This window comes from Leptonychotes weddellii, chromosome 3 (genome assembly GCF_054177405.1).
Source record: "Leptonychotes weddellii isolate Sample4059 chromosome 3, ASM5417740v2, whole genome shotgun sequence".
NCBI classification, from domain to species: domain Eukaryota; kingdom Metazoa; phylum Chordata; class Mammalia; order Carnivora; family Phocidae; genus Leptonychotes; species Leptonychotes weddellii.
In genome coordinates, this window is record NC_138371.1 from 32,292,050 (window position 1) to 32,307,127 (window position 15,078).

A 15,078-nucleotide genomic window follows, 5' to 3' on the forward strand; every position below is an offset into this window, starting at 1 on the left:
TTCTCTGGATTAAATTTAATACAATTGTACATTCATGCTGTGGTGGTAACAACTTTCACATTATCTGTATGACTTCTCAGTTGACTCTCATGACAAACACAAAGGCACAGTCCAAAAGGATATACTAACATTTACAATAGTCTTAAACAAATGTAGAGAAGACAAATTTGAAGTCTTAAGCTATTTGAATATGGATCAACTGGAATATATTTTCATTCAAGAAAATATTTCTACTTTCAACACTCTCACTTTGCTGCAGTGGCAGTTCCCAGGTGTCCCATGAGTTATTTTCAATATACATTGAACATACAACAATTACAAGGTAAGCAGTCACATGACTAAAGAACCCAGATTTTTAAATATCTCATTTTTTAAATGAATCCTTCTGCAAAAAGTCCTTTTTCCATTTTAGTTAATCTTGTAAAAATAAGTGCCTTTCCTTCCCCCCTCATTAGTGCATTCACTACCTTCACTACTTAACATTAGATACACATGAATTTAACCAAGGATTATTAAACATTGAAAGAAGCCATCCAATCATAATACTTCAAGATTAGGTAATAAAATGCTAGAATCAGAACTTGTCTCCTTGTTGCGAATTTTTGGTCTCAAAAGAAACAGGTATTTAAAGAAACTGAAGCAATATAAACTAACTTGTCCTTAAAAATGAGAGATACTCTTCTGTACTTTATAAAATTAAAGGATGTTATTTTTAAGCATTTTGTGAGTAAGAATTCCTGTAAGTCTGAATATGTGGAATGTATTATAAAGTCATTAAAATGTAATTCTGGGAAGAAACCAAGAGATTAACATTTTAATTCTATATTTTATAAATTTAGGTCCTCTGGGTTATTAAGATATTAAGCTTCAGTGTCTTCTTTTTTTTTTTCAGTCTGAAAGCAGCAATGTTACTTCCCTGCTTAATTATTTCATGACCTGCAAAAGCTAATTATTAATAAACAATAAAAAAGTGACTTCACCTTTTATTGTAATCACACAGCTATCAATGTTGGTTGACATTCATTAGATCTTGGTTTCTCAAAATGTATTTATCTAGGTCAAGAAAAACAAGCAGAAGGAAACCTCACCCAAATTATGTAGCAGTGTTAAGCAAATTCAGTTTTTGAGCCAAAATTAAATCATTTGTGTCTTCAAACTTTCCCTGTAACTTTTCTTATAGCAATATAATTTTGCATTTTGGCCAAAGAGAGCTGCTTTCTTTTGGCAGACAAAATCATGCTTCTGGAGAAACACTGACTTAGATCTATAGAATCTGTCTCCTTTTCAATAGAGTAGTAACAAATAGAGTGTTACACATTTATTTCACCTAAGTTGATCTCTTTCAAAAGACCAATATGATGAAAATCTGTAGCATATTTTTACCCAATATACTTAATTACGTTCAATTTAAAACAATTTTCTAAAAGATCTGGTTTTTGGCCAAGAGTCAAGAAACTCCAAAATATCTAAAAGTCATCAATTAAAAATTAAGCCATAGTACTTAAGTGTAATGGTTTTAAAAACCAACTGCACACTACTGCATGTTCTTGGAAATTTGGAAACAAATATATTTTGACTATTAAGAAAAAAACACTTGGTGGCCCATTAAAGGATGACTATGAATTTACAAAACATGAGAGGCAAGGTACAGTTATTCCAAAATTACGGAAAACATCAGTGTGCCTTTGCTTTATTTGAAGAGAAACGGAGTTTCGAGTGCCAAACAGCTAATTACTGTTAGTGTCACCAAAATTAGTTCCAAACAATACTCAGAAAATAAACTATTTCCAACAATAACAATTTTCGTTACCTTTTATAAGGACTATATCATAACTTTCATTCTTAAGGGTCTTGTATCTCCTTGTAGGATTATCACAAACCATCTTTTACTTTTCAACTGAACTAATTCTAACCCCATCCAAAGTAAAAACTTCACATTCACAAGCAAGGAATACTATTGCACATTACACTCATTTTAGGAATGTGTACTTCCTCCCCCCGCCCCCCCAAAACTGACAATGCATCTATGAATTATATCTCATTATCTGAATTTATAACACTCAAAGTGCTTCTGCTCTTCCACTGAACAAGTACATTAATATTCTTGTAGTCTCAAAATACTTCATGAACCCTGAAGTGATTCTCTATGGAAGGAGCTTCCTTTGCAAAATGAATTTGGCTAGTCACCTGCATACCAAAATCTCCAAGAATCTGAACAAATTTCTTGTGCTCCTTTCCAATCCAAGATCTCATTGGATCACATACTTGGTAAGGTGTTACATGGGTATGAACAATAATCCCTGTTTGTGCAAATTCTTTCAAGACCTCTGGATAAGTAACCCAAGTATTGCTTCCTCCAGAATGACCGCCATCCAGCCAGTACATTGTTCTTATGCTTTTGATAAAAGCATCTATGTTCTTGTCTTTCTTGGCTTCTTTTAATTCAAAAAGCAATTGATTCAAAACAACACAACCTTTACTGAATCCAATCAAAGTAAAAGAAGCACCATTCAGTGATGGTGGGTAAAAACTCATGGTAGACTCATCAAATTTTTCACAGGTCCTCTCTTTTTCTCCCTGGCAACCATTAGTAGTGTGAGAAGAACTGGATCTACAATTAGATGCTTTGGAGTCCTTATTCAAATCTTTCACATTCTTCTTTGATAACAAACTGTTCTGACTTAAGTTAAAAGCATTAACTAATAACATATAAAGGTGCTTAAAAGCTCCAAAGTCAGTATTGTGTTCTGGAGCACCAAACATATTACTTTTCACAAAATTGTCATAGCAGCTGAATTTGTGCAAATGCATTCGGGAACACTTTATCACCCAAATATAACTACTGGGGAACCGGTGAGCTAAAATGGTGGCAACATTTTCTAGACTCCAGTTTTCCCACTGATAATTCTCAGGATGACGAGTCATAATTTCATGGTAATTCTGAAAGGTAAGAAAGATGAAACAAGCATTAAGTACACATTTATATAAAATTATTTCCACAAAATACCTTCCCATTTTTATTGTGGAGGAAATTGGGATGTTATATGACCAGTGGTTAATGTACTAGAAATGAAAACTATAAATCCGTCATTACTTTCTGATCATAAGATTTTAAACAAATAATTTTAGTTTAAACCTAAAATCCATCAAAAGACAGTTATGAGATATAGCTAAATAGCATAGTAGAAATTTTAAAAATAAAACTTACTTTAAAAGGATATTTTAAAATAAATTTTATTTAATATACACACAATCTCCTATTCCTAACACATTAACTGAAAATAAAAATTGGTTTATTAAACAGACTTTTTGACCAACCCAGAACTTTAAAATATTTTCCCATCCTGAACCCTCCCTTTATGGATTACTCTAACAATCTGAATGCTAAGTTTGATTTTAATTTTAGTATTACAGTTGACTCTTGAACAACATGGGTTTGAACTGTGCAAGTCACTTACAAGTGAGTTCTTTCCTATAAATACAGCATAATACTGTAAATGTATTATCTCTTATGATGTTCTTAATAACATTTACTTTTCTTTTTAAAGATTTTCTTTTTAAGTAATCTTTACACCCAACGTAGGGCTCGAACCCGCAACCCTGAGATCAAGAGTCCCATGCTCCACCAAACTGAGCCAGCCAGGTGCCCCCATAATAACATTTTCTGAAGAAAAATGTTACTTTATTGTAAGAATATAGTATATGATAATATAACATACAAAATATGTGTTAATCACTGTTTACATTATCAGAAAGGCTTCCAGTAAACAATAGGCTATTAGTAGTTAAGTTTTTGGGAAATCAAAAGTTATATATAGATTTTCATCTGTGTGAGAGTCAGTGCCCCTAAACCCTGCATTGTTCAAGGGTCAACTGTGCAAAGCTGCAATGAATGTTCTAGAAAAATCTTTTTATACATCTCTGATTATATCAATAAAAATAAATTATTGTATATGGGGTGCCTGGGTGGCTCAGTTGATTAAGCATCTGACTCTTGATTTCAGTTCAGGTCATGATCTCAGGGTCATGAGATCAAGCCCTGCACAGGCTCTATGCTGGCAGTGGAGCCTGCTTGAGATTCTCTCCCTCTGGCCCTCCCCCAGCTCTCTCTAAATAAATAACATCTTTTAAAAATAAATAAATAAGAATAAATTCCTGGATATGGAAAAAGTGGGTCAAAGAATATTCATAATTTAAGATTAGTTATACAGACTACAATGCTATCTTCCAGAGAGGTATGTATAATTCTTTTATCTTCACTCAATTTCTTACACAAAGGATAGCTTATTCTAATTTGGATTTACTGAAAATTTGAATGAAGTTGTAATTTTGTTTACATATTTATTACCCACCTGGATTTCTATTTGTGTCTGTTCATAACTTTGGCCTTTTTTTATTTGGATCTTATTTATTTATAAGCATTCTATATAAATAACTTTTTGCATAGATTCTAGGATATGCATATAAATTTTGTTTTCCTTTTTATTTTTATTCACAGTAGCTATTTTTAAAAGGGGGGAATTCATTCAAATTTATTCATTTATTCTGAGATTTATTGGATACCTGCCTATTGGGTATGGATCAGAAGAGACTAAACCCCTGCCCCCACGGAGCTTACATTCTAGTACAGAGATACACAATAAACAACTCCATAAGTAAACAGAGCAACACTGTCCAAGAGCAATATAACATGATCCATACATAAAATTTTCTAGTAGCTACATTTAAAAATGTAGGAAGTTAACAGGTGAAACTACCTTGAATAATATATTTTATTGAGCCCAATATATCTAAAATACTGTAATTTAAACATGTAACCAATATAAAAAACCAATGAGAGATTATTACATTTCTTTTTCTTACTAAGTCTTTGAAATCCAGTGTGTGTTTACACTTATAGCGCATCTCAATTTGGATGCTAAATTTTCATTGGAAATACTGGATCTGAATTTAGATTTCATAAAATTTACAGTTGAAAAAGTAGATTCACATATCCAAGTTGTTCAAATATACTTAAAAGTTTTCTAGGAACTGAACTCTCAGTTTTTAGATTTAAATTTAAAGTTAAATATAATTAAAAATTTAATTCCTTGATTAGACTAGCATTTCAAGTGGTCAATAGCCACAAGTGGCTAGTAGTCAGCACAATATTAAGATGGTGGTTAAGTGCAATGGAATATAATTTTTAAAAAGCAGGGCAAAAGGAATACAAGGTTTTGGAGAGGATGGAAGATTATTATTTGAAACCCAAGGTGGTCTCCAGTAAGATGATAGTTGAGAAGTATCTAAAGGAACCAAGGGAGTGATTCATATTTCAGGCATAAGGAACTGCAACTGCAAACAGCCCTGAAGCGGAAGCATGTCTAATATAGCCAAGATACAGCAGTGAGGCTAGAGTAGCTCCCATGGTGTGAACAAAAAGAAAGTGGGGGTGCCCGGGTGGCTCGGTTGGGCGTCCGCCTTCAGCTCAGGTCATGATCCCAGGTCCTGGGATGGAGCCCCACATTGGGCTCTCTGTTGAGCGGGGAGCCTGCTTCTCCCTCTCCCTCTCCCCCACTGCTTGTGCACACGCGCGCTCTCTCTCTCTAATAAATAAAATCTTAAAAAAAAGAAAGAAAGAAAGTGATCGCCAAGATGAGAGAGATTGTTGGGGAGAAGGGGAGGGGTAAGGACTTTGGCCTTTGCTCGGAGCAGAGGGCTGATGTAACATGTTTTGAAAGGATTACTCTTGCTCCTATGTTGAAGAGTCAGGAGTTGAAACAGGGAGACCAGTAGGAGGTTCCTGAAGTATAATCCTGCCGAGAGAAAGTGGCTTGAACAAGAGTGGTAGCAGAAATGAAGGTGGTAAGAAGTGGTCAGACTGAATAGATTTTGAAAGTAGAGTCAACATCATTTGTTGATTGACTGGATACAGGGTGTGAGAGAAAGAAACACAGTTGTGATTTTCCTTTATTCTAACATCCATATACTATGTTGAACAATTTTAAATGTACTTCTCTTTTGACCTAGTGATTCCACTTCTAAGAATTTATCTCAGTGATATACTTGCATATATGCATAAATAAATAAGCATGTATAAGGTTATTTCTGTTTCAGAAGAATAAAGCAGCTCTATGAGTACTCATATGCATTGTAAAATAAGGGCTAAAAAACTCCTGTAAGCTATGCTACCATTTGTGTTTAAAAAAAAAAAAAAAAGTTTTCAGGGCACCGGGGTGGCTCAGTCAGTTGACGGTCTGACTCTTGATTCCACTCAGGTTATGATCTCCGGGTCCTGAGATCAGCCCCTAGTCAGGCTCCACCGTCTCCCTCTGCACACCCACCCCCCCCCAAGCGTGCACGCCTGTACGCGCACATTCTCACATGTGCGCGCTCTCTCAATCTTTCAAATAAAGAAATAAATCTTAAAAAAAAAAAGTTTTCATCAGCATAGAATGTCTCTAGAAGAACACATAAATCGGCAACAGTGGTAGCCTTGGGGAAGAGAAATAGGAGACTGGAGAGGTTGGGATGAAAAGGAGACTTACTTTTCAATATAGAACCTTAAATAAACAATTTTTAACAATACACACATATTTTTCTATTGAAAATCTAACACTAATAAAAGTAATACTACAAAAATTTAGTCTATAAACAAAGGTATAAGGAAGACAGAAAAACCATCCATAAAACCACCAATGAGAAATAATCATTATTGGGGCGCCTGGGTGGCTCAGTCGGTTAAGCGACTGCCTTCGGCTCAGGTCAAGATCCCGGAGTCCCGGGATCGAGTCCCGCATCGGGCTCCCTGCTCAGCGAGGAGCCTGCTTCTCCCTCTGACCCTCCCCCACTCATGTACTCTCTCTCTCTCTCTCTCATTCTCGCTCTCTCAAAATAAATAAATAAATCTTTAAAAAAAAAAGAAATAATCATTATTAAAATTTTGGAGTCTAGCATTCTAGTTTTCTTTAGTATACATACACATTTGTAAACATGTATAGAAGACAGCATTCTTACCTCTCCCTCAACAAGCTTATACATACAGTTTTCACTTAATAATATATTACAGGCATGGTTCCATATCAGTAAATATAGATTTGCATCTTAATTTTTAGACTTTCCATCAAAAAGATTAATATCAATTTCCACTCTCACTGGAAGTATACAAGAATTTACCCACATTACCCACACTGGCTATTAGCATTGATTTTTTTAAAAAATCTTCACTACTATGATAAAACACTTTTGATTTAATTTGCATGTTTTGATTCCTAAGCTGGTTGAATATTTTTCTGTTTATTAACAATTCTCATTTTTTCCTTTTGTTAATTCTCTGTTCATGTCCTTTAATAATTTTCCCAACTGGATACTCAAGTTCTTCTTAACAGTTCATAATCTCATTAATGTTAACAGTGTCATATATGTTAAAAAAATTTATTCCCAGAAGGCTATCATTTAACTTTTATGGATTCTGCTACTGCCCTTTGCACATTCAGATTTGTGATATAAAATTAAAATAGGAACTTAGATCTCAAAGGGCTCATCTAAATCCTTTTTATAGCTAAGGAAACTGAGGTCCTAGAAACTAAGTATTATTTCTATTACAGTTATTTGGTTAATGAGCCAAAATGAACTCAAGATTCTACAATTCTCAGTTTAGTTTCTACCACATAGGAGGTAATCTAAAAACTTGATATTTTCTTTGATGAGCCCCAGGTTACATGATCAGAAGGGAAAAATGCTTATACTAAGGATCTGTGTGCACTAAAATATAAAAATAGTATTATTACTGTTGTATCAAAACCCAGTTCTCAAAACAGTGGATAAATATTCCCATATTCTAAAAAAAGACACAAGACATCCCCATAGGACTTGATAACATGTAGCCAAAACTGGTTCTGCAACTCCGGCTATTACCCAGGGCCAATCTACAGAAATGCGGAAGACTATAGAAAGAGAGTGTTTTCTTTTGAGAATTTTCATCCCAACTGGGAATGTAACCCACTTATTTGCCTTGTAGGGGGAATGCTTGTAGGGGGCATGATGCTTCTCCTCATCACCAGTGAGGCAAATAGCAAAAGAATCTCTTGGAGAGATTAAGGGGTGTTTATTCTACAGGTAGATGCTTGCTGGCCTGCAAAAACTTACAGGCCCACCCCATACTGCTACTAAAGTAAAGGTACAAAAGATTCTTAGGAAAACTTGACATCTGTTCTCCAACAGTTTGGAGACATTCATGATTAAGTTTCAAGCTAGGCGGATTAGTCTTTCAGCAGAGCAAGGATAACTATATTGGATATGAGCTGTACTTCCATCAAAAATGGGGGGAAGGGGGCATCTTTGCTGAGCATAAAGTAGACATCCCAAGTAAGCAAGCTAGAAGGACCATAACAGCATCTAGCCTAAGAAGGCTGCCTGACAAGAGCATAGGAAGCCCCAGGGCACAAGATCAAGTGTGAAATAATAGAATACATGTATTTGTATCTGCCCCTGGTTCCTGACACAGAGCTCCTAAAACCCTTGGAATTTCCTTGGTTGACAGAAACATCTTTGTTCTAATGAGGTGACTCTTGGTGGGCTCCTGGATAGGAACTGGTCAACCAGAAAGACCAAGACATGATCAGAAGTTTGAAATTTTCGGTCCCACTCTCCATTCTCCAAAGAGAGGCTGGAAATGGAAGTTAATGATTGATCGTTGACTATGCAATGAAGCCTCCATAAAACATCCCCAAAGTATGGGTTCAGGTAACTTCTAGGTTGGTGAACACACGGAGGTGTTAGGGGAGTGGTGTATTGTGAGAGGGCTTTGGAAGCTCCACACCTCTTCGCACATACCCTATGCATCTCTTCCATCTAGATGTTCATCTGAATCCTTTATCATATCCTTTCATAATAAGCGGGAAAACAGTAAGTACACCGTTTCCCTAAGTTCTATGAGCCACTCTTGCAGATTAACTGAACCTAAGGAGGGTATCATGGCAACCCCAACTTATAGCCAGTCAGCAGCAGCACAAGTGACAACCTGGGACTTGCGATTGGCATCTGAAGTGGGGGGTGCAGTCTTGTGGGACTGAGCCCTTAACTTGTAAAATGTGACAATAACCCCAAGTAGATACTGGCAGAATTGAGTGCTAGGATACCCAGCTGGTGTTGCAGAGCATCACCTGGTATGGGGAAAAAACCCACATATCAGGTTTCAGGAGTGTTGTGAGTATGGCAGTAGTGTGAGTATTAAAGGCATGACACAGGAGAAGTGAGTCTTCACTCACCAGGACATACACTTAGGGCACAGTCATCTATATATCCTAGCCTTTAGGAAAACAAAATTTTTTAAAAGGTAAAATTGGGAATGACCCAAATGTTCACCAAGTGCTAAATGAGTAAACAAATTGTATATCCATATACAGAAAACTACTCAGTAATAAAAAGGAACATAATATTGATACAGGCAATAGTTAAGAATGAATTTCAAAAGCATTATATACTAAGTGAAAGAAGCCGGACACAAGACTACATACTACGATTCCAAATTAATGAAAATCTAGCAACAGTAAAACTACAGTGAAAAAAAGCAGATCAGTGGTTGCCTGGGGCTGAGAAAAGAGACTGACAGAAGTGGGGCACAAGGGTACTTTTTAGGGTGATGGAGATGTATAACATGATTGTGGCATCGGTTACATAATTGTAACATTTGTCAAAATTCATCAAATTGTAAGCCTATACTTTAAAAAAAGAGAAATAAGTATAATTTTATAACCTGAGGCTTTTAAAAGCAAGATAACTCAAGAAAATTGGAAAGCGCCTATTTAAAACCAATCCTGATTCCTCTCTCCAAAATCATTACTGATGGATTAAAAAAACATCAAAGTACCTAAAGAAATATTACTATGTTCTCAGCTCGCCTATTAATTCAAATGAGAAAATAACAATATAGAATAAAAAAAGGACACACAACGACAACAAAATGATTGCAAAAGGAACATCAAGAAAGTAATGGTAATTAAACTTTAAAATTACATGGACAACCAGATCTAACTGATACCAGTTAATTCAGTGTTAACATGAGGTAAAGCTTCTAATGGTACCTTACAAAGTTGTTGGCCCAATTCTGTTCAGTATTTATCCAAATTAAGAATAAAGATAGAAAGTATGCTTATTTAATCTATATATGATATAAACCCGAATAATGGTTCTATAAAAGAACTGATACATGAATAAGATGAGCTGTATCTAACAGGGTAAATTTCACATGGATAAACACGAGGCTCATAAAAATCAAGTACAAAGATAGAGATGAAGAAATCTGAGCCAAAAGTATTTCATATAATAATAGTCAAGATTTATCAAGCACTTCGTGCACTGCTCAAAGCAACTTACATATACTCATTCATTCACTCAACAAGTTACCTACTGAACACCTATTACATGCCAGTCACTAAGCGTCATAGATATATTAGTGAAAAAAAACAGATATGAAGCTTACATTGTAGTGCTGGAAGACAGACAAAAAACCAAATGAATAATACAGTAAAACGGGTAAAAATAAAAGAGAAAAGCTAACAGGGATCCTGTGGATACATGTGATTACTAAATAGGTTGGTCAGAAAAGGCCTCACTGTGAAGGCAACTTTTGAGCAGACTCAAAACAGGTGAGGTAATGAATCCCATAGATATCTGCAGGAAGATTGTTCCAAGCGGTATGCGCAAAACTTCTGAGGTTAAGTGTGTCTACCATGAGAAATATGAAGAACACTGCTAGGGCAGAGTAAAACAGAAAAAGGAGACAGTCAGAAAAGCAACAGAGTGGGAAAAGGTGAAGACAGTGAAGAGCCCTTCAAACCATCAAGAATTCTCTGGTTTCTACTCTGAGTGACATGGGAAGCTACTGGAGAGTTTTGAGCAGTGGTGTGGCATTAACTGGACTTACTTTTAAACTGATCCATCTGATCGCCTCCAGAAAGATTTAGAAGGGGAAGCAACTTTATCTGTTGATGGAGGTATGAGGTATGAAAGAGAGGTTACTAAAAGATAACTTCAAGATTTCTAACTTGAGCAACTAAAAAAGGATTTCCATTAACTAAGACGAGGAAGACTGAAGGAAAAACAGATTTAAAATGAAAGATTCAGAGATTTTATGTTTGAGATATCTATTAAATATCCAAAAGAAAATAGTGTTCATGCAATAGGTAAGTCTAAAGTTCTGGGAATCTATTAGGCTAGATACACAAATGTTGAAGGTCATCAGAGTACAGGTAGAATGTAAAACTACATGACTCAAAGAGATCACTAAGGGAGTGAGTAAAGGTAGAGGAGAAAAGTCCACAAACTGAGCCCAATAATAAAAAAGGTCATCAGAAAGATGAGAAGGAACTGTTACTCTTTAGGTATTCGCGTATTTAGTCCTCACTGGTATCCTATAAATTATTATTCCTATTTTATAGTTGAGGTAGCCGCAATTGGCCAGAAATTTCATGGTTAAAAGTGCAGAATCAGGGTTCAAACCTAGGCAATCTGGCCTCAAAGCCTTTTGATGCATTATCTTCTTCTTCTCTAAAAGACCTGGGTTTTTTTGTTTTTTTTTTTTAAGATTTTATTTATTTATTTGAGAGAGAGAGAGAGCGAGAGCAGAACACAAGCAGGGGGAGTGGGAGAGGTAGAAGCAGGCTTCCGCTAAGCAAGGAGCCCGATGCAGGGCTCGATCCCAGGACGCTGGGATCATGACCTGAGCCGAAGGCAGGTGCTTAATGACTGAGCCACCCAGGAGCCCCAAGGACCTGGGTTTTTAAAGCACTTCATGCTCTGCATAAATCAACACTATATCACTGTCCAAAAAGCTAATGGAATTTCAGGCTACATAAGGAAATGGATGGTGTCAAAACAAAAGGAGGTATTACTCTAAGTGTTTTTAGCACTTTTTAGACCTGTATTGTAATCTGGCTGTCACACTTTATAAACATTTAGTAGGTGCTCAATAAAGGTTCATTATCATTACTATCATCATCATCATCATCATTATAGATGCACACAGTAGCTTTTCCTCAAATCTCTGCAAGTCGCTATCAGTAATGTCATGCTGTTTTCCCAAACTGAGCAACAAAGCATTAACCAAGTATCTTCTCTTAAATCTAAATACTAGTTTTTTCATAGTTGTTATTAGCAGTTAATTAGACAGTTAATTATTTTAAGAACAAGAGAAAAAAACTACATATATCTTAGTCATAATTTGACACAGGGCACAAAGTTTGTAACTATATCATTTTAAAGCATCCATTTCAAAAACAATCAATAATACTGTTTCATGGTATAAGAAACACATCTAGCCATATTTTAGCTTTACCTGTCTACACCAGCACTACCCAACAGAACTTTCCGTGATGATGGAAATGGTTCGTGGACATGCTCTGTATTTGCGCTGTCCATTAGGGTACACACAGACCTTAGGTGCTCCTGAGCACTTGAAATGCACCTAGTGCGACTGAGGAACTGGATTTTTTATTTAATTTAAATTAAATAGCCAGATACAACTAATGGCTACCGTATAAGACAACATAGTTCTGGAGTAAGATCCAATTAAGACCCAGCTTTCCAGGACAATACATCCACGAATATTTGTCTGAAGATATAAAATGAGGAATAAAGATAGGGCTCCTGGGTGGCTCAGATGGTTAAGCGTCTGTCTTCGGCTCAGGTCATGATCCCAGGGTCCTGGGATTGAGTCCCACATCGGGCTTCCCGCTTAGCGAGGAGCCTGCTTTCCCTCTGCCTCTCTCTGTTTCTTATGAATAAATAAATAAAATCTTAAAAAAATTAATAATAAAGATAAAATCTCATACAAAAGTAGAGAATTTAGGTGAGCACAAAATACTGACATGCTTAGCAATTACTGTCCCTTTTCTTCCACCTACCCTCCTTTTCTAGGGTAACTAAAAACGTCATACCCTTATAATTTTTAATTGTTTTCTTTTTAATTACTGCCAGCGTTTTCGGAACACTAGGTGCTAAGTTAATTTAAAAGCCATCCCTGTCTCCTAACACACACACGCGCGCGCGCGCACCTCTGAAAAACCAAGTTAGAATGAATATACATTATGTGCCTCATTCCTTCTGTCTCAAAATCCACCCCCTCGAAGCCTGGACTAACAACAGCTGGCTCTTCCGAGTCGGTCGTAACCCTCCAAGGACACCTTCCCTCTGGAGCTCCAAAAGCAGGGGGTCAGGTGTGTGGCAGGGGCGGTTTTGGATTTCGTGGAGTAACGCAAGAGCTACGCCGCCAGTGCATGTGTGGGTGTGTTCCGGAGAGGCAAGGAAGCCGGCACTAGTAGGAGGGGGAAATTGAGGGAATTCGCACATGCACACGAGGAAGGAACAGGTGTCCAGGCAGGCCCCAGGTTACCTGCACATCCCCAGGGAAATAGAGAACGTGATGCTGGGGCGCTGACTGCGGCTCCTCCTTCGCCCGGTCCCCAGAGAGGGCCCACCGTTCCGGTCCCTCCCCTGCCGTCTCCGCCACCAGCAGGAGCAACTCGTTGCTGCGCTGCGGGTCAGCTCCCGGCACCGTGGACAGCTGCAGGCACTGCTGCCGGCGCCCCTCCGCCAAGGGGGAGCACCGCGCACCGCTGCCGCTGCCCCGGTTCATGGTTTGGGCCTGCGAGCGGGACGCGGCGATTCCGAGGCTGAGCTGCGGCAGGAGGAGCAGCAGCGGCGGCGGCGACCGCAGGAGCCTGAACTCCCACATGGGTCGCTGCCGCGAGAGCGGTTCAGGGGTGGGGGGAGGTCCTGAGGGAGGGACTTCGGCCCGCCGCCCAACGGTCCGCGGGAGCGGCCCAGGCGGGACTCGGCGAGGGGGCGACGACGGCGTCAGAGGCCGACGTCGGTGCGCAGCGTGCGTAAAGGAAGGGCGGGGTGTGCGCGAAATTGGACTCGGCTCCCGGAGCTGGAGATGGGGGCGTGGCCCGAGGAAAGACGTTTGTGATTGGTGGGTTCTGCTGCGCGGGAAGTTCGAACGGAAGTCTGGTAAAGAGCTGGAGGAGAGCAAAGAAAGAGGGAATGAGCTAAGGACTCCGAAAGAAGGGCGGCAGTTGTAGCATAAGCACAGCAGCAGGAGTGGCCCGAAGGTCGTTGTCCGGTGACTGGGTAGAGTTTTGAGTATACTATGCTCCCGTTTCGGTAGGCTCACCATTCAGGTGAGACTTTTTATAGTTCTTTGAGCCCTGAATGAAAGGAATCTCCCTTTTCTCACAAGCTGGAGTTTTCTTTGTAGATGTAGAGGATTTCTAGGTTCATGGGAATTTATTGTTAGATACGAAACCTGATGCACCTTTGATGGGTCATGGGGAACAGGGCACATGGACTGGGACAGGAAAAATGGGGCAAGGCATTACCTGTTACACATTTGTTGTCCCTGGTGTTTGCAGCCAACGGGATTTGCTATTTTAGGGTTTTCAAAAACCAGTGTTGGTGGCCAGTTGTGTAGGAGTAAGATTTAGCCAAATGTATGCTAAAGACAGGGAGCGGGGAGGAAGGGTTCAGTATTCTAAATCTCAAGCTGTTTGTGAGGCAAGGCACTATAAGGAGCCTTATAGGAGACAATATTAGTGAGAATTATAAAAATTATGGCCAACACTGGGGAGCCTGGGTGGCTCAGTCGTTAAGCATCTGCCTGGCTCAGTCGTTAAGCGTCTGCCTGGCTCAGTCGTTAAGCGTCTGCCTGGCTCAGTCGTTAAGCGTCTGCCTTCGGCTCAGGTCATGATCCCAGGGTCCTAGGATCGAGCCCCGCATTGGGCTCCCTGCTCCACGGGAAGCCTGCTTCTCCCTCTCCTACTCCCCCTGCTTGTGTTCCCTCTCTCGCTGTGTCTCTCTGTCAAATAAATAAATCTTTAAAAAAAAAAAATTATGGCCAACATTTATTGATGCCTTACTATAGATCAGGAATTGAACTCGATAAAATAAAAGGAATTTTCAACTTTTAATGTTTGTGGGCCTGCTTATGCCTAATAAAGAGGCTATGAGCTCTCAGGGAAAGCATGCATTAACATTTACGAGTCAGCAAAAATCTCAAAGCATGGGCTCTATTTCTGCCCTGAGCACATATTGTACATC

The 15,078-nt window shown here is 38.4% G+C and overlaps 1 protein-coding gene across 1 annotated transcript; it reads right to left on the minus strand.

The window, feature by feature from the left end:
• Positions 1-13,853, minus strand: C3H2orf69 (chromosome 3 C2orf69 homolog). The gene is made up of 2 exons (XM_006743282.3): positions 13,373-13,853; positions 1-2,940 (listed from the first exon to the last, which is right to left on the minus strand). Exons 1-2 carry the CDS (start codon positions 13,712-13,714, stop codon positions 2,113-2,115), a joined length of 1,170 nt encoding a protein of 389 aa, XP_006743345.2. The 5' UTR covers positions 13,715-13,853; the 3' UTR covers positions 1-2,112.
• Positions 13,854-15,078: the final 1,225 nt, after the last annotated feature.